This window comes from Pituophis catenifer, unplaced genomic scaffold (genome assembly GCF_029215685.1).
Source record: "Pituophis catenifer annectens isolate HBS135680 unplaced genomic scaffold, rPitCat1.0.hap2 SCAF_3, whole genome shotgun sequence".
Classification (NCBI taxonomy): Eukaryota; Metazoa; Chordata; class Lepidosauria; order Squamata; family Colubridae; genus Pituophis; species Pituophis catenifer.
This window is the reverse complement of record NW_027256883.1, coordinates 68195538-68220580: the sequence shown is the minus strand read 5'-3', so window position 1 is coordinate 68220580 and position 25043 is coordinate 68195538. Positions and strand designations below refer to the sequence as shown.

The 25043-nt window shown below is 38.2% G+C and overlaps 1 protein-coding gene across 1 annotated transcript; it reads right to left on the bottom strand.

Annotated features, from left to right (window-relative positions):
* Positions 1-12957: 12957 nt before the first annotated feature.
* LOC139314805 (transmembrane protein 14C-like) lies at positions 12958-23245 on the bottom strand. Its single transcript, XM_070940706.1, has 5 exons — positions 23000-23245; positions 21166-21242; positions 16788-16889; positions 15796-15883; positions 12958-13750 (listed from the first exon to the last, which is right to left on the bottom strand). The coding sequence occupies exons 2-5, from the start codon at positions 21239-21241 to the stop codon at positions 13693-13695; spliced, it is 324 nt and encodes a 107-aa protein (XP_070796807.1). The 5' UTR covers position 21242; positions 23000-23245; the 3' UTR covers positions 12958-13692.
* Between the last annotated feature and the right edge of the window lie 1798 nt (positions 23246-25043).

Sequence of the window (25043 nt, the reverse complement as noted above, 5' to 3'; positions counted from 1 at the left end):
TTTTAATAGGCTGTACACCGCCCTGAGTCCTTCGGGAGAAGGGCGGTATAGAAATAAAATTATTATTATTATTATTATTATTATTATTATTATTATTATTATTATTGTTGTTGTTGTTGTTGTTGTTGTTGTTGTTGTTGTATTAATATTTAGTATATATTCTTAATTAATAAATAAATATGTATTATGTTATTATTGCTTGATATTAAATTCCAAAAAATGGAGATAATTCATGAAGTAACCAATTGTAAATGTGCAACAAAACTGTCATCTAACCATAATTCTGGGAGCGTGCCCAATATTATATTGTCTTTTGATTTATTTTCCTTGTTTCTGAACTAGAAAAAAACAAAGGAAAACCATAAGGATGGTGTGGCAACTGGTATAATAGGACTTCTTCTTGCATGCAAGCTGGAAGTTTGATAAGCAAACATGGATTTTAAACGCTTTATTTCAAAAGAATTGGAATTAAGAAATGAAAGATGCAACACCATTAAATAAATGTCTGTTGAAACTAGAGAGAACAAATAAGTTAACATTATACCTAGAGATTGTCTTAACGAACTGACCTTTGATTGAATTAATTAAGTTGTACATTGGGCCAATTAAAGGAAATTCATAAGGAATTTTCTAAAGGAAAGTCATTTTCATGAGTGCGCAGTTTATAAAAATGTTATGGACAGAAATTAAGTATTTTCTATTTGGCAGATTAAAGAAATCTGTAATATCCATTGCATTTTTGTCTCACATTTTCCACCTAAGCGTTATATGTTTCTGATTCATCTGGCACCTTTTTCAACAACATTTGCCTACTATAAAGTCACTGTATTTTATTTCTGCTTTGTTTTACAGCTAGAAATAAGGGAGTAGTTAGCAAGAACATCCATTAAGCAAGAAAGGACTAGAACGGTGATATTAGAGATTGCTTGTCAAACCCGTGGAAAATGTTTGGAATTCACTGATGTCTTAAATTACCTGTCTAAACAGGTCGTCATCTGTTTGTACAAAGGAATGGTGCATTTTGTGCAAACCAGTTTTCAAATGCATAACATGGGTCTTCAACAGCAGGTTCGGGTTTATGCAAGTGCGGTTTTACATGACACTAACGGTGATTCAGAGATAAAGAAACTGGTGATTCAGACCTGTCTGGTTCTCCCACACACATCTTCCTATTGAGTCACCCCAGCTCTACTGTTTGCTACATCTACAAAGGATGTAGAGGTTGAGATCTGGCGGTTTGCAGTTTTAGACGAATGGGAAATCATTCCTTTTGGAAACCTCATTATTCATTTCACAACCGCTGTAACTTCAGTTCTGTGAGAGACACCCCACAATGACCTTGTTCTTTCTTATAAAGGGCGCATTTCTAAGAGCTATGAAATAAATGTTTCCGCCTCTAAAAAGGAACCGTATTATAAGAGTCCATACCTGCAGAGTCCTGACAAAAGAAACTTATGCCAGCTCATTATTAGGCTTGTGATGTCTAAAGGTATATACTTAGCAAATGTGAACTTGTCATATATGCTAATTTTCTCATTAGTGGTTTTATTTTTCCCCTTCATATAACTGTGATTGGATAAGAGTAAAAGGATTGATTTATAAGTCAGGTGGCAATCACAGAAGGACAACCCATAGTTGATTTGCTCTTTGCCCTTCCCCTTTCTTGCTGTCTCCATGCACATACTGTATATATCTGGCTTTTTAGGATAACTATTCTTTTTAATTACGTATTTAGTTTTCATTTCGCAGTAATAAATTCAAAGAAAAAAATGAAATTTCAAATTAATGAATGTCAACAGTGGAGCATTCAATACTATTTTTAAAAAGAATTTGAAGAACTTCTTTATAGAAATACAATTGCTAGATCATATCCCAAAACATTACAGAAAATATACTGAGGATCTGTATTTTTTTTCCACATGAGTCTAAGAAAAAGAATCTTCCAAAGATTCTTATGTATGTATGACCTGAAATATAACTTGAGATTTAAATGATAGGAAAGCAGATTCCCGTTGAATATAAGAATATAAGAATAAAACCTTTCAAAAGTGAGGAGAGTTCAGTGGAGGAACCAATTACCCAAAGAAATGATGGCTTTTCTTTTGTTGAGTTGTGTTCAAAATGAGACTTGTAGATTGCATACAAAATAAGTTCTGACAGCCATCTCTTGACAATATTTTCATTTGGATTTCATTTGAAATACCTCAGTGTCCAAAAGGATCCTTTCCAACTCTTAAGAAGATAGGACTTCCTAAAATCTCCTGGGGCAAAAAAACCCGGAAGTTTCTGCTAGTGCATAAATCTGATAATATGTTTTACTACTTATCTCACAGCAGGTGGCAGCATTTGAATTAGGTTTGGAAGCCAAACTGTGTCAGGCTTATCAGTCCTTGGGTGGGAGTCTTCCAGGAATTAAGGCAATTTGTAAAGATATATATTACAAACTATTCTAAAAATACGAGTTCCAGATATATTTGTAAACAAAGAAGCAGACATTCTGCGAACTCCGGAACTATTCATCAGCCAGAGGCAGAAATCTCTGTAATGGTAGTTTAATACTCTGATGATGTCAGCAAATTTAAATTATTTTAGTTCCGGAGTTCGCAGAATGTCTGCTTCTTTGTTTACAAAGATATATATACAGTATATATATATACATATGTTGGTATGTAAGTACGTACATACATACATACGCTTATTGAAGAAGACAGTGACAATCATTTCCATATTATTGGAATGGAACCAACTAAATATCTCCATGAAATAACTAGAAGTAAAATTTGATTTGAATATTTTGTAGGAAGTTAGCACCCACCCCTTTCCTGGAAGAGTGAAATATTTTAGGAAATATGAAAAAGGCAGAATATTATATTTCCCTGGATGAGAAATATGAGAAGCATATTTTACAGACAAAGCAGCTCCCACCTTCCTGCCCCCCACCCTTTGTCAATGGGCCATTAAGGCCTGGGCCAGTCTATTCTACATAACAAAGATCTGCCTCCTTCAGGCAGAGCCATAGTAGGAATTGCCAAAGATAGGATTAGCCCACTACACAATAGCAGCAGAAACTCACCACATGTGACCTGGGAAGCACATGTGACCATCAGCCAGCAAGGCCCCCACCCCCTGGGAGTCTGACAACCAATCAGGATACTCTTTTGGGGCCCCAAGAAATGCAGAGCCAGAGAGCATAAAAACCCTAGGATTTACTGTATCTGCCCTTTTCTGTTCAGGAATTCAAGCCATGTGATCCTGTCCACCATTAAACCATCTTTCCAAGCAGTCTCCATGTTTCCAGTGTCTGTTTTCCCCACTTGGAGCAGAAGGATGTTTCTTCCAACAATTTTTAAAAATTTTCCTACATTTAACCAGTGCCTTTAGTAGGCCAACTTAAATGTTACAAAAGGCACCAGCCCTCTGGAATGAGCTGTCCCTAGAGCTTCGTCTTAGCCCCGACCTGCGTACTTTTCGCCGCGCCCTTAAGACCCTTTTGTTTGTTCCAACAAGCCGGACTGGCCTAGTACGAATTTTATAATGGGTGTATGTGTGTTTTAATTCGTGGGCCAAATTTTATATATTCGATTTTAATTGGTTTTAAATTTTATAAATCTATGTGTTTTAATATGGCTATACACCGCCCTGGGTCCTTTGGGAGAAGGGCGGTATAAAAATCTAATAAACTTCAAACTTCAAAATAGCATACAAGCATTTAGATTTTTTTTTTTTAATTAGGCAAGATAATTTTCAGAAACAGAAAGAAAAGAAATCTGGATTTGTCCTTATGATTTAAGTCCCAAGCTGATCTCAGGAGTAGATCATATTCATTGAAGAAGTCTTATTCACAGAGGGTAGCAGATTTTGAAGTGCACCCAGATGTTGAACAGCCTGCAAGCATCCCAGCAGAGTGCTGTCCATCACACATGTGATGTTAAGTTATATTAAAGTCATTTACAAAGATTCCTATGAAGAAGAAACAGGTGAATATTTATTTTCTTATTCAAAATAATAATTGGTTCCCCATTTTAGGCAAAAAAACCTGCATAAGAATAAATGTTGTTTTCATTCTTGGATAAGTGAAAAATGTAATTCATCCATAAGTGAAAAATGTAATTCAACTAGACATCAGTTGCTATATTCCTTCCTCTTTCTCAGATTAGGAAACTAGCTGTTTTACTCTAGCTTTTTTTTAATGCAGAGCAAATCCTAATATTTATCATCAGATAAGCTTATATACCTCTGAAAAAGCCTGTCCAAAAAAAGCTGACACCTTGTTTTTTAGTATCCGAATCCTTCAGTATGAAAATTAGATTTACTAAAGAACAAATTTTACTAACTTCAGAGTAATTATGGCAAGACATTGAATTAATAAACAACTCACCAGAGAGCAAAAAAAGATTGATAATGGTATGTAATATCATTAAATAATAATATACCACCTATGGAAGATTGGCAAATCAAGTTGTAGAAGTATGCATTTGTGTCAAAAACAAACTCAATTTGATAAACAGCACTGATTCTACAGTTCTACATATATATACATTTGTACTACATTCAAAATTTGGGCTTGTTTTAACGTAAGGCTTTAATACCCAAACTTTTGTTTGATTCAATGACTATGGACAGAATTCTTGAATTTGACAGAAATTTCTATTAACTCTCCTTTCTGACTTGAAGCTCATATTTTACTGACTATTGTTAAAAGTCGATTTGATTTTTAAAATGTTCTAAACTCTTAAATTGATGCAAGAGACTTTAAAGGCAGCACTAAGATAATGTTATTTCAAATTATATATTTAACCTGATCTGGCTTATAAATATCTTTTCTCTTTTTAAAATTGCATTCTTAAATATCCACTGAAACAAACAAACAAACAAATAAATAATGGTGTAGCATATAAAGCCTTTCTCCGTAGTGCTTCTTTGATAACAGTATCCCAGACCTCTGTAGCTGGGCAAAATGCCATTGTCTATAGCTGTGTCAGCAGCACTGCAAACCCACATACTTCATGCTGCTTTATGTCTGTCTTTTCAAAGAGATTCCCACCCACCCCCACCCCCGTGTCTTCCTTGCACATTCTCATCTTGGGCTCACAATCAAGGTTTGAAAAAACAATATTCAAGTAAAATGTTAGAGAAATACTTGTCTTTCCTCAATTTGATATGCTGAGCTGAGCAAACATAACATTCAAACATATTTTTATTATTTCAATTATTAGGTTAATCAGGGGAAATTATTACATAATTGGAATTACATGTTTTCTTTATAAAATGAGATCTGTTTAAAGTGAATGATTGGTGGCAGTGGTGGGTTTCAAAAATTTTTACTACCAGTTCTGTGGGTGTAGCTCAGTGGGCATGGCATGGCTTGGTGAGTGTGGCTTGGTAGACATGGTAGGGGAAGGATACTGTAAAATCTCCATTCCCTCCCCACTCCAGGGGAAGGATACTGTAAAATCTCCATTCCCTCTCCAATCCAGGGGAAGGTTACTGCAAAATCCCCATTTCCTCCCAATCAGCTGGGACTTGGGAGGCAAAGAATAGATAGGGGCGGGGCCAGTCAGAATTTTTACTACCGGTTCTCCGAACTACTTAAAATTTTTGCTACCGGTTCTGCCGAACTGGTCAGAACCTGCTGAAACCCACCTCTGATTGGTGGTTATTAGATATGGCAGCAAAGGTACAACTCCCTTTTGAGTTCAGAAACCATGTATCTCTAGTTGAAGTCAATAGAATTGCAGAAGGATACAGAGTTTTGAGTGGTTTTCATATGCTCCGTTAACAGAAAGATTTGATATGGATAAAAAACAATTGGAACTAAAACCATAAAGCACAATTTGAAATTGAATTATGCACAAATGATGAATATGTAACAGCAAATAGGTATAAACTTTTATTAAGATTTGAAACAGTAAATGGACAGGTGAAAGATTGCATGACAAAATGGGTTATTAATTTTGGATATACTGTACTTAGCAGACAATGTGGGTAACTGGTATCAAATTTACAGTATCATTTTTAAGAGAATTTTTTTAAAGAAATAAGATGTATCATTAGTATATAACACAAGATAAAAATTATGAAAAGTGTACAAAGGTATTTCAAACCAAAGTTGGCAATGGGAAAAACATGAGGGGACTAGGCATGATGGACTTGTAAGTAAGCTAAGAATTGTCTGATGACGCAAATGATTTTAAAGATAAATATTCTGAAGAAACCATAACTTTTTAATGGGGCCTATGAACTAGAAAAGATGCATGGACAGTTGATTTTTGTATATGGCGGGGTGCCAAACTCAAGGCCCACGGGCCGGATCCAGCTCCATTTTTGCTGACAGAGTGCTCAGGCCACCACAGGCATCCCTGACACAAGTGACATCAAGCTGGCCACGCCCACCACCCAAGGTCAAAAACAACCCTGAGGCGGCCCTCAATGAAATCGAGTTTAACACCCCTGGTATATGGTAACTGCAACAAGACTATATGCTCAACAATGAAAGAATAATGAAATTGTCACAGTAGAGGAATGGATTGTGAAAATGTCAGAACTTTTGCTGAGATGGCAAAGTTGATTTGTTTGGTCAGAAGGGAAAAAACTTTTTTTTCTTGCACCTTTTTCTTTCTTTTCTATATTTTCTTTGTATTTGACTTTTACCGTATGCAAAACTCTCAATAAATATAAATGAATTAAATAAAGAAACCATGTATTCCTGTTTATCAGATGCAGATTATTCTAAATTGCAAAACGAAATAGTTATTCTTGGCTTCTGAATTTTCCAGATATTATTCAATAGGTAATGACCTGCATGTTGCAGATCTCTATTTGCTCTTTATAATTGAGATTTGTTGTTATACCACAATAGCCTAGGTTTTTTTTACACAGTTATAAGATGCTTACACACTTGAGCCAGCTTTTCATGTATCACTCAACAATTTCTAATCTGGTTACTGTCAGTTACAATTGAGAGAGAGTTTTGTATAGATCTGTGCTTGAGTTGCATCGATGATGGATTGCTGAAAATGCTGGTTTATTTAAAGTTCAGGGGTATCACACTGAGATTTCCTCAAGGTCTTTACAATCAAAATAAACCTATGTTGTAGTAGAGAGACCACTTTTGATCTGAGCAATACCAGTGTTTGACTTGAAGCCAGGGAAGAACATTTGGATAAGCAAAGAGAGGTGACCAGCAGATTCTAGGGATCAAAAAATAATGCAAGGAGGAATAGTTTTTCTCTTCTGCCCTGCTGTATCTCTGATGGGATAATGCAGTGGTAGGATTCAAATAATTTAACAATCGGTTCACTGCCGTAATGAACGGCTGGGTGGGCATGGCCATGGTGGGCGTGGCCAGGGGTGTGACAGGCAGCACTCGGCCTCCTGCACCTCCCTGGGAACAAAAATTGGCCGCGGGGGGGCACTGCACTCCCCACGCCCCGTTTTGGGCACTTGCAGCCCCCTGGAAGCAAAAACAGGCAGCGGGGGGTGCACTACATCCCCCCCCCTCCGTGCCCCATTTTGGGCCTAGAAGGCCTCCCTGCACTTGCCTGGGAGGCAAAATAGGGAGCGTGGGGACTCCTGGGAGGGCCAAGGCTGGGAGGGGAGGGGCCAGCCAGCAATTTAACAACCAGTTCACCTGAACCATCCTGAACCGGCTGAATCCCAGCACTGGGCTAATGTCTATGTGGTTCAAACATCGGAATGGAAGCAACCTCCATTATTCTATTGCTGTAACTTTTTTGATATCTATAAAACAGAAATAGTTCTGAATGTAGAATATTCTTCCAATACTCCTTGCAAGACAGATGTAGCTTTACTGGGCTTGCTTATAATGCTTGAACGTATCACTATAACAGAATGGCATGGCGTTAGTTTGGCCTCTAATGTCTGTGTTTGTGAACAAAGAACATTCTTTTTCTCTACTTTTTCAGTCTTTACTCTGAATATTGATACACAGGAATATGGAAAGCATTCATCAAGCTATAATGGGCCAGGATGAAGGGACCAGTAAAACTGGCACATTCAGCAGCTCTGATCAGGAGAACACCTGTAAGAAAGGGACAGGGCTTTGATTGTGTCATCATGGTCATCACCTTTTTTTTTAATCCTTCCTGCAATCCCCCATTTCTGATACCATGTACCCTCAAGATAAATTTTTTGTATAAGATTCCTGCATTTTTGAAGAAATAGTTTCATCATTTTTTCCTGGCTGCACACCTTGGAAGAGTATAGGCCTACTCTACTTGTACTTAAATCTTCTCTACACACACACACACACACACACACACACTTAACATCAAGATTTCTTCCTTACGTTAAAATTATATTGCAATTCTCTGTCCATTTTTTAATGAAACGAATCCACAAAATCAGGCTTACAGTGTTTGCAGATCAATATGTTCCATATGCTATGATTTCTTGGAGAGAAGACATGCAACGTTTTGCTAAAAAAAATTAAGCGGCTGAAGATATTTTTGCAAACAGTTTATTTCAGCTGTCTGCAGTTCATAAGATGTCAAGGCATTGCTCAGCAGTTGTTCTTACAGATTGTAAGAACAGCAAAGGTGTCATGTTGAGAAGAGCAAATTAAACACTGGATTTACTTTTCCCTGAGTTACCCTGTCAATCTAACCATAGAGAGCTTAACACGAAGGCCTGGTTGTCACAATTGGGTGTGCGATTTAGAGGCATTAAAATTATGAAAGCAGCATTGCAATGCCAGCTATGCTGCTTTTTGCAAGTGCACAGTGACACTGTACACACAGATGAAAGGAATAGAACGTGTCTCATGACAACACAAAAACTTTGTGTTCAAAAATTTTGAACGAACCTTGAATCTTGTGGATATTCTTAAGATGTAGTAAAGTATTATGGGAAAAAACAAAATAGCTTAACTAACCTAGTCAATTAAACACCAGGCAGTTAAACTCGTCATGTTGCTTTTTTTCCAAAAGCATACAGTACATAAAACTCTTCTCCAATTTTTCTCCTGTAAAAATAGCTTGGTTGAATGAGAATGGCTGGTCTGAAGGTACCTGCTCAGCTTCCATGTAGCCAAGGTATTTATTTATTAAGAAAATTTATACAGGTAGCTCTCAATTTACAATCACTCATTTAATGACTGTTCAAAGTTACAATGGCCCTGAAAAAAGTGACTTACAACTGGCCTTAGCACTTAAAACCAACACAAGCATCCTTATGGTTGCATGATCAACATTTGGATGATTGGCAACTGGCATGTATTTCCGATGGTTGCAGTATACCAGGATCATGTGAATGCCATCTGCAATCTTCTCAGCCAGCTTCTGGCAAGCAAAGTCAATGGGGAAAGCTGGATTTGCTTAATGATGAGTCACTTAACCACTGCAATGATTTGCTTAACGATCGTGGCAAAAAGTTCATGACTCACTTAATAACAGAAATTCTGGTCTCAATTGTGGTCATAAATTGAGGACTGTATGGTTGCCCAATTCACTCTCAGTGACTCCGTGCAGGAGCTTAAAAAGATAAAAATCCAATATAAAAATAATTAAAAAGCAAAGATCGACCTAGAATTAAATTAAACCATGGGAAATCCTGGTTTCCTGCTCCTAATCCAGGGGTTGGTTCTAAATTTTTTTACTAAATTTCTGTGAGCGTGGCTTATTTTGTGGGTGTGGCTTGGTGGGGGGTTATGTGATGGTGGGCGTGGCCAACTTTTTTTTTTTACTTTTAAAAGCATTTTTTTTGCAACCTTAAGAGGTTGCAGAAAAAAATGCTTTTAGAAGCCTCTGACGATCAGGCAACTCAGCTGGGATCACCAGAGGCTTTTAAAGGCATTTTTTCGTACAACCTCTTCAGCTGAAGAGGTTGTAGAAAAAATGCTTTTAAAAGCCTCTGACGATTCCAGCTGAGCCACACGATCATCAGAGGCTTCTTTTTTTTACTTTTAAAAGCATTTTTTCGGCCGAAGAGGTTGTAGAAAAAATGCTTTTAGAAGTTAAAAAAAAAAGCCTCTGATGAGGTGGATGGGGTAAGTGAGCGGTGACCGGGCTGGGGACAAGTTTGGGGGCGTGGCCAGCCAATGTTATTACCGGTTCTCCGAACTACTACAAATTTTTACTACTGGTTCTTGCGAACCGGTGCGAACCGGGAGCAACCCACTACTGTCCTAATCCAACACTTTATCACCTATATCACTCTGACTCTCAACTTCTCGATTTCTTTCCCCTATTCTATTTCATAAACACATGATTTCAATCCCAAATTTGTTTTATTCTTATTCCTTTTACTTCTCCTTTGTCAAACTTGATCCATAAGTCATCCCGATAGCATGCAGATAATTAGTTCCATGTGCATCAGATATTCTTCTTATGGATGTATACAGTTTTTTAGCCTCCAGGCAGATTTGATTTAAGAGGACCCACTGGAATATTTTGGAGGGTGCTGTTTGCATTCTACAAGTTTTTTCTGCTTAACATTTTTAGTTCTTACATGTTTCTAAGATGATGTCATGACATTATTCAAGACTGTATGAAACCAGTTGGCATCTAAAAGAGGATCTATCTCAGAGGTGTCAAACTTAGGGCCCGGGGCCCGGATCAGGATCACCCTACTGGGTGCTTTGATCTGGCCCGCAGGGCTGCCCTGGAAACAGCGAAGGACTGGCCTGCGGTGCCTTTACCAGCAAAAACGAAGCTTGGGAGGGCCCTCCTGAGCTCTGTTTTCGCTGGCAGACAGTTGCAGGAGGCCATCGCAGTCAGAAACGGAGCTCAGGAGCCCGTTTTCACTGACAAGAGCGCTCAGGCCACCACAGGCACCCCCGACACAAGTGATGTTGAGCTGACCATGCCCACCCTGGCCATGCCACCCCCCAAGGTCAAATACAACACTGATGCGGCCCTCAATGAAATCAAGTTTGACGCCCCTGATCTATCTCATCTGATCCAGGGATTCTGACCAGAGGAGTTAATTCCAAATATGTTCGTTTGTGGTGTATTCAGTCTAACTATCTGTGAAAAGGGGAAACAAGTATGAAATTGCTTACAACATAACAGCGTAGCCTAAGTCAATTATTTAATTAACATCAAACAATGCTAATAAAATGACTTGTATGTGTTAATGTCTGCATGCATTATCTGGAACCCTTGAAGTCAAGCAAACATACACTGTGCTCAACCCTGCTTCCTGTAAAATCAGGCCGGGGTTGTAGTAGAGACACAATTAGAAGGAGTGACTGCATGGTGACTCTTCATAAAATTAACCACTTTGTGTGGTAGCTTTGTCAACCAAAAATCTTGTCCTCTAAATGTTCAAGACAGCAATAACAATACCTTTAAAAAGTATTTTTACTTTGCTAGGTTCATCGTTCCTACACAACTTGCTTATGAAGCATTGTTGCGGACACTCTACAAATCAAAGTTAGCATTTTTGTTGCTTTAGGATAATGCTTGAATGTTCTGTAATTCAGCTTGCTGTGAAATGCAGTCATGGCTTTTGAGGGGAATCACAGTATAATCCACGCTTTCTATTTGCATGTCTTAAATTCAAAGTCTAGTCCAGAATACAATGCATTCCATGTCTTCACTTAGTCAAGGATAACGTTAAGAAGTTGCCACCACCTCTATATTAGCATTTCCAAAGTGGCTGCCTTCTAGATGCATTAGTCATGCAAGGGGAAAGTTATGAGAGCTGAATCTGAAATACCTAGAGGGAGGATAACAGGCTCTGGTTCACTGTAATATAGACTCAGAGTTTCCTCAAATCACAAAATGGGTGGCAAATACGTTGTTGTTGTTGTTGTTATTATTATTATTATTATTAGTATTATTATTATTATTAACCTTATTCATTAAACATGAAACTCAGTCAACTGAACATTAAAAAATGCATCACAAATACCATTGACTGGTGCTAATTGTTGATACGTGTTGCTGCCAGCATCCCAGGTATCAATCAAGTACCTTCTTAAGATGTACGATGTTCCAAGTAGCGCAGGTTTTTTTGCAGTTCCGCTGGTGTTATTGCAGGAAGCTGTAATTTGTTGATGTATCTTATAAAATTCTTGGACATGGTACCAAGTGCCCAGATGACAATGGGTATCACTGTTACATGTTTCATCCATAGCCGTGTAGTTTTGATGGCCAGGTCGTGATATTTCATGATTTTTTCCAGTTTTCATCATCATCATCATCATCATCATCATCATCATCATCGTGCCCTCAAATTATAACCACAATTTAGCCTAACATTTTTGTTGCTAAGCAAGACAGTTGTTAAAGAGTTTTGCCCCATTTTACATCCTTTCTTGACACAGTTGTTAAGTGCATCACTGCAGTTTTTAAGTTAGTAACACGGTTGCTAAATGAATTTGTCTTCCCCATTGACTTTGCTTATCGGGTCACAAAAGGTGATCACATGACTCTGGGACACTGCAACGGTCATAAATAGGGGGCAGTTGCCAAGCATCTGAATTTTGATCATAAGACCATGGGGATGCTGCAATGGTCATAAGAGTGAAAAACAGTCATAAGTCCTTTTTAAAAGTACTGTTGTAACTTCTAATAGTCACTAAACGAACTATTGTAAATCAAGGAGTACCTGAGCCTATTCTGAGCTGACAGAAATCCTCTTTTCTTGGCTTGCAGGATTTCTGAAGCATTCTGTGGAAGAAGACCGATCTGAAGTTGTTTGCAAAACAAGTTTTGATCTTGAAGACTGCAAAGTATTTGTACATGTTACAGCAAACTCCTACAATTTCTAGACCATGTCAGAAATTTTCTTTAAAGAAATCACAGTATGATTGAAGCTTTATGTAATTTAGGAAGGTTTTAATATCATGAATAACTCATAGATAAGAACAAATTCAGTGGTTTTAACAAGGCACAGATTCATGATTAAAGATTGTATTTCAGCCCCTTCTTGTAAACAGTTGATAAACAACAACTTAAGAAGGAAGACAAGAGTACAATGTACCATAGAGACTCACTCACAAAAGACAATTTATTTTAGGAGCATTTTAGACAGGGGTAAGAGGATCTCCGTTTCTTCAGGGACAAATCAAGAGCTCAAAATTCAATCTATTGTTCCTTCATTCTGATTATCTTCCCTGCATATGGATCTGGAAATCCCTTCATTTCTAGCAACTGACCATCTTGGTTGAGAATGATGAAATGGTGTATTTCCTATAAATCAGATCAACACCAGGTTATGGTAAGCTGTTTTAAGGCAACTGCAGAGACCTAAGCATCTGGAGCACCTCAGGCAAGGGAAAAATCATTGGCTCCTTCACACTGGATATGTTTACACAAGTCATTTTGCTCCCTGAGTTGGGTGAGATAATGTGTCGCCAGCAAATAGTGTCAGAAACCTGCCCACACAACTCTATAAAAGACACAGGAGTAGAAAGGAATATTAGGTGACCCTATTTTCTCTCTCTCTTAGCTCAGCCAACCTACTTCTTTGTCTTTTTCCAGCTACTTCTCTTGTTACCATTTTATGGTAATGGAATGGAATATGACAAAGAATTTACCATACTAAACAATAGTTCCTATTGGAATGGAGAAAGAAATGCTTGTATAGAAAAGAGTGTCTATATTCACAAACACATTTACTTTTAATCTGGTCACTTATAAAATCAGGATATGTGTTTTGCTGATCTTAGCATGGCATATTTGAGCTGATGTGTGATCTGTCTTCTTAGCCACAGAGGACGTCCTGTTATCCATTGTGCGGTTTGTCATACATCTTCAGCCCAAGTCTTCCAACCATCACCAGACTTGAAAGAAAAAAAACCACAGACAGTTTATGGGAAATAAAAGGAAATGGAATATTTTTGACAGTAATGCCCTATCCCAAACAGTTTGGTTTTGGGTTTAATTAGAGACAAAAAAGGGAAAGCAAATACATTGGTGGGGGAGAATTTTGTCTAGTGGTTAAGGTATCAGGCTATAAACTGGGAGACTGTGAGTTCTAGTCCTGTCTTAAAAGTCATAAAAGGCAGCTAGGTAACCTTGGACCAGTCACTCACTCACACTCTCTCTCTCTCAGCCCAAGCACCTCACACGGTTGTTGTTGTGAGGAACATAGGAGGAGGAAGGCATGGTGGGTATGTTCTCCACTTTGAGTTATTAGTAAAAATAATTAAGTAAATACATAAAATCATGTAAATGCCACATTGCTACCAGACATCAGATAGGAACTCATAATGACGGTACTGCAAGAAGACATAGTTTTGGTATCGCTGTGGCTTGCTGCAGATACAAACAAGAAATGTTCTTGATAGAGATATTGACATGCAATCATTGTGGTTACTTTACTCTAGAGCAGTGTTTCTCAATGTTGGTAACTTTAAGATGTGTGGACTTCAACTCCCAGAATTCCCCAACCAGCATATTGCCAAGGTTGTCAAAATTGAAAAAACATGGCTTAGAGCAGGGGTGTCAAACTGGCAGCCCGCGGGCCAGATGCGTCACGCACAGGCCACTCCTACCCCAGTTCCGTGAAGGGAAAAAACATCACAATACGTCATGTAAGGGCAACGTGATGCCACAGGTTTGACACCTGTGGCTTAGAGTAAGGCAGTTGGTTGTAAAATGGGAGGCAGACCCATGGTGAAATTCAGCTGGTTCTATCCAGCTCAGGACCCACCCGGACGTCATCACATCCCGTTTTTGACCCTCTGCACATGCGCAGAAGGCTCTCCGCATGCGTGGAGGAGACGCGCGCACTCATATTTGCAAACTGGTAGCGAAAGTAAGTGAATTTGACCACTGCTAAATTCTCATTTTTAATGTGACAGAAGAGAAAAAATTATTAAATACATGGAATCAGATGAATGGTATTAACAGTGCTAACTGAAAGCTAATTTAAAGCTAACTTAAGCCTAACTTAGTTTCTGTTCCACTTTCTTCTCCTATTTCTGATCACATGCTGACACATCATTTAATGGCCAAGCATGGTCCTCAGCCTGAAAATAACGTACATACTTGTGGTCAGAGTAGGTAGAAGAAAAAGAAAGAGAAACATTTTGGATATACTGTAGTTCAGTCCCACAGTTTCCAAAATTATGGGACTGTTCAATGTCATTTTGGTCCTATTTGATAAACATGTTATTTAATCTAAAACTATTAAAATTTAAAAAGGCTATTTTTACTAATTGTCAGTTTTTGAAAAACACAGTTGTAGCATGGTACTGTATCCTTAGACATAAATCCAGTGGTGGGATTCAAATAATTTAACAGTCGGTTCTCTGCCCTAATGACCGGCTGAGTATGTGTGGCCAGGGTGTGTGACAGGCAGCACTTGGCCTCCTGCACCTCCCTGGGAGCAAAAATGGGCTGCAGGGGGGATGCACTGCACCCCCACGCCCCATTTTGGGCCTAGTAGGCCTCCCTGCACTTACCTGGGAGTCAAAATGGGGCGTATGGGGACTCCTGGAAGGGGCGGGAAGGGGAGGGGCCAGCCAGCAATTTTTTTCTTTATAAAAGATTTTTATTTTTATTTCTCATAAAATATATATAAATGTACAATCTCTTTAACCATTCTTATCACACATATTATCTTTTGGTTTCCATATTGGTTCATTCTTCATCTTAAAACTTTAAAATATATTTGGAGTTGCTCTTCTATCATTCCATATCTCCCTTCTTCCACAACAACCATTCCTCAGGCCAGCCAGCAATTTAACTACCAGTTTGCCCGAACCAGCTGAATCCCATCACTGCATAAATCTCAGTACCTTTAATAAAACTCCCTCAAAAGTTAACACAAGATCACACCCTTAATGCAACAGTGAGAACATAAAAGCATACAGCTTAATACCTTGCCCCAGCAATCAATCCTGCAGGCATGAATTTCCCCGAGTTGTAGAATCTCATTCCCATAATGCCAGCTAAGGTTCCAGAAGCAACTAATAAAAAAAAAGGATATATATATATATATATATATATATTTAAAAAACAGAATACATGCGATACATTATTATCTCATTGGTGTTTCTGTAAGGAACTGCCAACATGAAAAGGATGATAATGAAAAGCCAACAATGTTCACTTAATATCTTATCTCTTAAAAACTCTCTGAGTCAAAAGATGCGCTCCCTACATTGCAACATTCTCAACTGAACAATTTTTAAGAATACTTGCACTTTCACCTCAAACATATCCCAACAGTCCTCTTTTTTATTTGGTTTTTAAAATTATGTTTTATTTCAAAGACATATTTTCCCCCTTTTTCTATATCTCTCTTTTGTATTTTTTGGCCTACAATGGTAAATTGAGCAAACATCCCAGAGGTGCTTTTTCAAAAAGCAAGTAGACTTTGTTTTTTCCTTGAAGACGTTTTGCTTCTCATCCAAGAAGCTTCTTCTGTTTTTTGAGCAAACCAAATCATCCCAATAAATCTGAATAATAAACTTCAATTTCATTTTATTTAACATCTAATATTTCTTGGGGGAATGAGATAGCTCATTGGGATTAATGGTTAACATAATGGATTTGAATTAAATCTATTAGCACTTTTATATACTTTTTTGGTAATGTAATTTTCATCCATCAAATGGTTTCCAAAATAGTATCTTATACCAGTTTTTAAAATCTGCCCTAATTTACTGCAAATTAGTGCCCTTATTTTTTTAAAAATGCATAGGATTTTTGCAATTTCCTATGGAAGGAATCCTATTGGAGGATTTTGCTGCTATTGAGCAAAATCAACTGTACTCTTATGAACAAATGGTATTAAACACATTGAAATCAAAGGCTTGTAATAATTATATTTATGAGTCTTACATATCTATTTGTTTAAGACAGACTTACTCAGAGAAAGCCAAATGTTCTTTGGGTCTTGAGACAGTTGGTATGCTCCAAGTCCAGCTATCCCACCAAAAAGAAGACCAGCAGCTAAAGATGGGACACTACCTTGAATAAACAAAATGAACTGTGATTGTTAAGGAGAAATGGACATTGGACAGACAATAGTATTTTGTTGTTGTTATTTTGTTGTTGCTTGGGTTTGTTTTTTTTTAGATTTCATTGGAATGTTAGTTTCCTTCTAAAATCTATTAAACAGGAAGCATTAAGTACCACTAGTCAGGGACATCATTTACACCACACACAGTATTAAAACACTTAATTTTTACAGGTTAAAAACAATTAAAACAATAAAAAAGCAGTAAGAAAACTTAAAAGGAAAACAGAAATAACATTTCAAAGTTTAATGTCGAGTTTGGAGATCCAGTCAGTAGCTGCCGTTGTTATGCAGAGGAAGTCCCTAGAATCTCCTGGATACCTTCTGTTAGGGCATTCCCTCACTATATGCTGGATAGTCTGTTGAGGGGCCCCGCAATCACATTGTGCTGAAGGTACAATACTGTGTGTGACCAACCATACGCTAAATAAAATCATTTACACCATCTTTTAAAAGATGTTGTATCCAAAGAATTATAAATGGAGGGAGAAAAGGAAAGGAGGATAGCATGGAGAACAACAGAATGGAGTACAAAGGAAAGGAATAGTGGAAAACTAATTAAAGTAATGAAAACATAAAGAGTATTGTAGGAAGTTAGCACCCACCCCTTTCTTGGAAGAGTGAAATATTTTAGGAAATATGAAAAAGGCAGAATATTATATTTCCCTGGGATAAGCATGTTTTGAAGCAGCTCCCATCTTCCTGCCCCACCCTTTGTCAATGGGCCATTAAGGCCTGGGCCAGTCTATTCTACATAACAAAGATCTGCCTCCTTCAGGCAGAGTCATAGTAGGAATTGCCAAAGATCCAAGAAAGATAAGATTAGCCCTCTACACAATAGCAGCAGAAACTCACCACATGTGACCTGGGAAGCACATGTGACCATCAGCCAGCAAGATCCCCACCCCCTGGGAGTCTGACAACCAATCAGAGTACTCTTTCTGGGCCCCAGGAAGTTCAAAGCCAGAGAGAGCATAAAACCTGAAAAACTCGCTGTATCTGCCCTTTTCTGTTCAGGAACTCAAGCCATGTGATCCTGTCCACCATTAAACCATCTTTCCAAGCAGCCTCCATGTTTCCAGTGTCTGTTTCCCCACTTGGAAGGAGATTTCTTCCAACAGTATGGTCTTATATTTTTGTGTGTGCGCCTGCAAAATGTCTTGATCCCTGGCAACTGCCTGGACTAGTCCCTGTACTTTTCTTGGCAAGATTTTTGGAAGTGGTTTGTCACTGCCTGTTTCCCAAAGATGAGAGAGAATGACCGGCCCAATTGGCTTTGTGCCTAACATGGAACTAGAACTCATTGTCTCCCAATCTCTAGCCTGGTGCCTTAATCCCTACACCAAGCTGGTTCTCACAAACTTATCCAGAATATTAATTGCTTGCAAAAAAAAAAAAGTATTTTTAGTTCTATTAAGGAGTTTATATATGGAGCAGGGACGGGTTTCAAAACCCATTGCTACCGGTTCGCTCGTGGGTGCATGTGCGCTCGCATGTGCGCCGCTTCTGTGCATGGGCAGAAGCATCCGGGCGGGTGGGCGGAGTCTCCTGCTGCCGCCACTACCGGTTTGCCCGATCTGGGGCAAACTGGCAGCAACCCACCACTGATATGGAGAGGTGATTTTAAAAAACTGAGGAAACATCAATATTTTGAATTATTGTTGAACAGTCCTATTAATCAAATTGAAGGGGCTTTCAATAATGATTGTTAATGTTTCCTGTTCTATTTACAGGAACTGAAGCATCATAAGCTCTAGAGCCTTGGTGGCACAGCAGACTAAAGCATTGTTAAGATAAGACCAGCTGCCTGCAATTATTGCAAGTTCAAATCTCACAAGGCTCAAGGTTGACTCAGCCTTGAAGGTAGGTAAAATGAGGACCCGGTTTGTGGGGGCAATAAGCTGACTTTGTATAAAAAAGAAACCGCTTGGGGGGGGGGCGAAAGCCCTACTAAGCAGGTATATACAAAAGTATGAAGGCTATTGCTTAACACATTGTAAGCCGCCCTGAGTCTCTGGAAAAGGACGGCATATAAATCGAACCAATAAATAAATAAATATAAATAAATAAATATTGAAAGACCTTAAGATTTCCTTTTATGGAGCCATTTCTTTTTCATCTTTACAAGACTATTATGAAATTGCAAAAAGTCTGATATCATACAAGTAGTCCTTAACTTGCAACTATAATTGAGCCTGGAATTATGGTTGTAAGTGGTAGCAGTCGTTAAGTGGGTCACCACATAACCATGCCAAATTTACGATGGTCTTTTTGCGATGGTCATTAAGCAAACACTTAATTGTTAAGTGAATGCTATAGTCGTTAAGTAAACACTATGGTCATTAAGCAAGTCCATTTGATTCAATGGCTGTTTTTGCTAGAAACTGGAAATGACAGAAACCAGCAAAAACCATGCAAAATCATGGTCTGTCAACCCTGAAGTGAACCTGGCTGAGGCCATCTTTGTGGCTTCAGGTTTGCCACAAGGCAGAAGAGGGGACAGGGAGGGGGGAATAGTTAACAGGCTTTGCAGTCAAAGCAAAAAGTTTTCTTGTGGGAACCAAGGTCATTCCAACAGGTGACTAGGAGAGGAGGAGTGAAGTAACCAAGCAACTGGTCAGCACCTCTATTGGACAATGACTGATGACTTGAGGGACGGGAAAAACTTTCACTTTTTAATTAGGTGAAAACTGCGGGAACTTTCAGAATCATTTTTCACCAGTTGTGCCAATATGATGTATCCGATAAACTGTTCTTTGAGGAATCTACCTGCCTCAAAGTTCTACTTTCAATGGGTGCATTACTTGGAACGCTGACAGGTCACATGATCATGGGACAATGCAAAAGGCCATAAATGTGAGCCAAACAACCAAAATACGATAACATGACTTCAGGTTGTATGTGTGTGTGGGGCTGTCAGACTCCAGAACCAGGTCGTAAGTACCTTTTGGGGGGGCTCCATTTTAACTTTGAATTATCACTAAGCAACTGGTAGTTAAACGAGGACTACCTGTAATTACAAATACACTTCAAAAGGCTCTAGAAATACATGTCAGTATTAGAACTCAAAAGTCTCTTTAAAGTTCTCCAAGCAGTTGTATTAAATGCATGGCTGATATCATTGCTTTTATTTTTATCCATAGGATCTCTAACCCACAGTGGAATGACAAGAACAACAAAACAGCATTTGAATCTGTTCCCCCAATTCTCACTTATCCTCAGAGGCTAGGATGAGCATCCTGCCAGAGGACCAGATGGAAAACTGTATATGATATGAAAAAGTCTTACCATACTGCAAATGTACACATAACAGGTTTTGAAGGCAGATGGAATTTATACAGATAAATTTAGAAAAGAAGATCGGCCAAGGGAATTTTTGTTGCAATACTCTGATTTTCACAGTTACTCTGATATTCACAGTTCCGTATTATTTATTAGTAATAATGTGATTCTTAATTATTTATTAAAAATGCCCTTGTGCTAGTGAGGGGAAAACATATAGCCTTCTTCCAAGAACACATAAATCAAAGTTGCTATCTTCATAGAATCTTCTATTAGACCAGTGTAAAGACCTGGAAAAAACATTGCATTCCCTTTCAAAAGCACTCCAGGAAAGGGAGAAACTTCAATTAAAAATCATGTTATTTTTTTTCTCTTTCAAACTTAAAATTAAAATACATTAGCGTCATTTATTTTCAAGAAACCATTAGTCATACTTCATATATCAGTTTTGAAATTGAAAGTATGCCATGAACTGATGAAAAAAAAATTATTTTAACTTCATGAATCTTAGACAGAATATGGATCTTTCAAACACTAATTAAAGCAATAAATTGTAGTGCTTGTCCTCAGCACTACTTATCCAGAGAGCTTTTGGCTTGCTTTTAACTCTTCAGTAGATCAAAATGCAAGACAGAAAAAAAAACAATAAATTAATAAAGACAAAAGCAATATCACTTGTACCATACAAAATTGGGTGGTACAATAAGATATCAGTATGTAGCAGCAGAGGCTGTTTTGTGAGATTATCACCCCAAAAGGAGTATCTCAAGTAGGAGGAATTTATTCCCTGCAACAGTTAAACACCATCTTATCACAAGCATAATAACGGCAGCTTATTATCAGAATGCAGGTTGAAAAATGCATGTTGGAAAGAAAAAAAACCTTCTTACTTCACAACTTTCCATTTTAAGAACTCTATGATCAAGGAGACACTAATACTCTTACCTGCTTTTGCATAGCCAATTATTCCACCAGAAGCTACTAAAGCTGCGTAGCTGAAGCCAATCCAGTCCAATCCCATCCTGGAACAAAACACAACATTTAAGCTGGATCATATTGATGGTGATCAGAATCTAAATCCTACTGAGACTAATGCTCAAGTTAGAAATGCTTTAATTAGTGGAAATCCTGAGAGCTAAATTATATTATCTCTCATCTTCTTAGCTCTTACAATTATCGCCTGAAAATTTACCTTTGCAGCTAAGATTACTTAAATTATTGCTCTGCCTTTTAATTGTCTATAGCAGGGGTCTCCAAGCTTGGCCACTTTAAGACTTGTGGATTTCAACTCCCAGAATTCCTCAGCCAGCTTTACTGTCCACAAGTCTTAAAGTGGCCAAGGTTGGAGACCCCTAGTCTATAGCATATAGAAAACCTAAAAAAAAATATTTCTAGAAATGCTTCCATGTTTAAGATGGATATTTAAAAGCCAGTCTGTATGTCTTCGCTTGCTGCTTCCCTACTTAAGGGTAAAGTCTTTGGACAATCTCAGATTCACTAACTATTCTGGAAAAAAAAATTCAGTCGGTTTGAGTTAGCGTTTTGCCATATTGTACATGGTTTCTGTGGAGAGAAATAAATTTTGTATGATGAAAAAGCAGGATAAACTGTGTAACTATGTAGGGTTGTTTTGAATATGCTTTACATATATGCTTGATTAAATACAAAACACTGGAATTGTATTCTTTTAACCAATTATTTTTCCTAACTTTTGGGCTGAGTAAGAAACAGATACAATAGAAGAGAAACAGAATAAAAAACAGATGTCAGGAAAACAAGATTCTCAGCCTGTATTATCTTATTAAGTTACCTTGAGCTAAATTTTGCAGTTCAGGGAGGAAGGATGAATACAAATGGGGGGAAAACATATACATTCCAGAGATCATTGATGTATGAAACATGCAGTTACTGTGCGTCTCATACAATCTCTATGTTAAATTGAATGTATTATATGTACTGTATAGGTAATCTGAGGAAAAATGCTACATAAATCAAGAGAATATAATCAGGGACCTTATTCTTATTCTTATTTTATTTATTTATTTATTTATACTCTGCCTTATTTTTTTAAATAACTCAATAAACATACAGTAAACATACCTAATACTCTTTCTGCCTCCTATTTTCCCCACAAAAACAACAACCCTGTAAGGTGGTCTGAAAGACAGTGACTGGCCCAAAGTCAAACCCTAAAGGCTGGCTTGAACTCAGTCTCTCCCGATTTTTAGTTTGTAGCCTTTAAACCACTAGAGCAAACTGGCTAAATGTAACTGCCGATCCTGTGACATTTTATGGGAAAAGTGAATTCAATATCCCGAAGGTGCTTTTTCAAGAGTCAACTGGAGTTTCTGGGAGTTTTTTTCTTTGAAGATATTTAGCTTTTCATCCAAGAAGCTAAGGAAGGAAGGAAGGGAGGGGGGAAAGAAAGGAAGGAAGGAAGGAAGGAAGGAAGGAAGGAAGGAAGGAAAGAAAGAAAGACCCATAAAGTCCAGGTGCCTCTTGAAAAAACACCTTTGAGACAACCATGAGCTGGATGACTGAGAATCTCCATAGACATTTGCTTTCAATAATATCTGATTTATAGCTGCAGGCATGCATTGCCTCAAAACTTCATCATCTATCAAACTATACTTACCCCGGGATACAGTGCAATAATATACGCAACCTGAAAGTCTCTTACCCTTGTCCTTTGCCGTACTATAATACGAATCAAATGCAAATGCATTAATGAGTCATGAATGCAAAAGCTCAGGAATCTCCATTAAATGTGGTTACTTACTCTCTGGCGCAGGAACAATTGCAGGGGGCTGCAGAGCAAGAATAAACAAGCCTGCTGTCAAACGATCCTTTTACTATCGAACTAACCCGGGTGTTCAACAACTGCAGGAGAGCAATACACGTGACACGGGCCGATCAGTACAACGCCCGGAGTTGCGGGCTGGGTTTTGTTTTTGTTTTTTTCGTTTTTGCAAAAGCGATGGCCAAACGGCGTATTGCCCAGAGTTTTCAGCCCATCTCTTACAACAGAGGTCTTCAAACTTTACAGCTTTAAGACTTGTGGACTTCAACTCCCAGAATTCTCCAGCCAGCTATGCTGGTTGGAGAATTCTGGGAGTTGAAGTCCACAAGTCTTAAAGTTGCCAAGTTTGAAGGCCTCTGTCTTACAAGAATTGCAGGAAGCAGATAAATTACAATAAGTTAAGATGCTTTCAGCAAGATCTCAAGTATTGGAGATTACATCTTTAAGAGTTTCTCGGCAGTGTTGCCATTGCCTTATTCCCGGGTGTTCAGTGTCGGGATGTCTGAATGAAATACAACCGTCTGTCAGAAGCGGAAACATCAGAACAAAGCTCCAAATGTGCTTTTTTCAGAAGGCAACTGGACTTCGTTTTTTTTCTTTTCTTTGAAGACGTTTCACTTCTCATCCAAAAAGCTTCTTCAGCTCTGACTGGATGGTGGGGAATGGAAGCATTTATATTCCTTGCAGACAGCTAGTCATTTGCATCATTTTTTTATATTCAAAGTATCTCCATAACCCCTCAAACATATTTTCAAGTAAAGATAATATTAACTGGAAGCAAATAATCAGACTTGGATAAGTTAAAATCTTTCTTCTGCAATTCCTAGTTACTTCTATTAAAAATCCTTTACCTTGTTCAATTTTTATTTTCAAGAGAATTGTAGTAAAATGGGATATATGTGTTTATGAAGTTATTGAGATTTATCCTATTCTAGGTTCAACATTGAAAGCACTGCTAATTTTACCACGTAGCAGTCAGGAAACATCAGGTTGGGTTCCCTGAGAGGTCATTTTATTATTTCATGTATTATTGAACTGCTGATATAGACAGGGGAGGATTCTAGTTATTTTTTATCTCAGATGCTAAAATAAACTCTTTAATTTCAATGCACCACGAGTTGGAAGCAGAAAGGGGTTGGGGACTTCTTAGGAAGATATAGAGAATTGAAGATGTCTCTGCAAAAGTGGAGCTGATGACCATGGCAAAGACGGAAGAACTGGTGAGTATACTGGTTCTTCAAAACCTCTGTGGATAAGGCATGGGCAGGACATTGTGAACATGTGCTCCAGATGGCTGCTCCTTGCAAGGAAATTGCAGGTTAACGCTCTTCCTTGAGTTTAAGCACTGGGGGACAAGGGATGAGCCACATTTTTTGCAGCCATGATAGAGCCTTTTAAAGGACACCAAGTACAGGTAGTCCTTAATTTATGACAATTGAGCCCAACATTTCTGTTGCTAAGCAAGCATTTGACCACCTTTCTTGCCACAGTTGTTGTAAATCATTCCAGTTATTAAGTTAGTAACAGTTATTAAGTGAAACTGGCCTTTTCACTTTGAAAAAGCACTTTGACTTTGCTTGTCAGGTCATAAAAGTTGATCGCATGACTTAGGGACACTGCAACAGTCATGAGTCAGAAGGGTTACTGAATTTGTTTACAAGCAGGATCTATGTATGTATGTATGTATGTTTGTTTAAGCATAACTCTGGAATGCCTCGAACAATTTCAACCAAACTTGGTACACAGATGACTTATCCTCTGGAGGCAAGCACTGTGAGGTAACCAGGGCAACCCCTGGTGTGTATGTGTGTGTGTTCCAGCATAACTCTGGAAAGCCTGGGTCTTTAAGGAGTGAGTGCAGCGTCCTAGAGACATTTGTTCGTTATGTCATGGGAGGGGGAAGGGATCCTGATTAGGCCCATACAGCAATAGGTCTATGAAGAGAGCCTGATTAGGCCAGTAGAGGCCTTTGATTGACCATGCGCCCTCACACAGTGGGGGTCTAGGCCTCCCTCACACAGTA

What these genes read in the sequence shown, in the direction of transcription:
- LOC139314805 (XM_070940706.1), bottom strand. Translation starts at nt 21,241, where the DNA reads ATGGGATTGGACTGGATTGGCTTCAGCTACGCAGCTTTAGTAGCTTCT. An exon ending in GAACATTTGGCTTTCTCTGA is followed by an intron (nt 15,884 to 16,787) that starts GTAAGTCTGTCT and finishes TTTTTTTATTAG; the next exon opens with TTGCTTCTGGAACCTTAGCT. An exon ending in GGATTGATTGCTGGGGCAAG is followed by an intron (nt 13,751 to 15,795) that starts GTATTAAGCTGT and finishes TTTTCTTTCAAG; the next exon opens with TCTGGTGATGGTTGGAAGAC.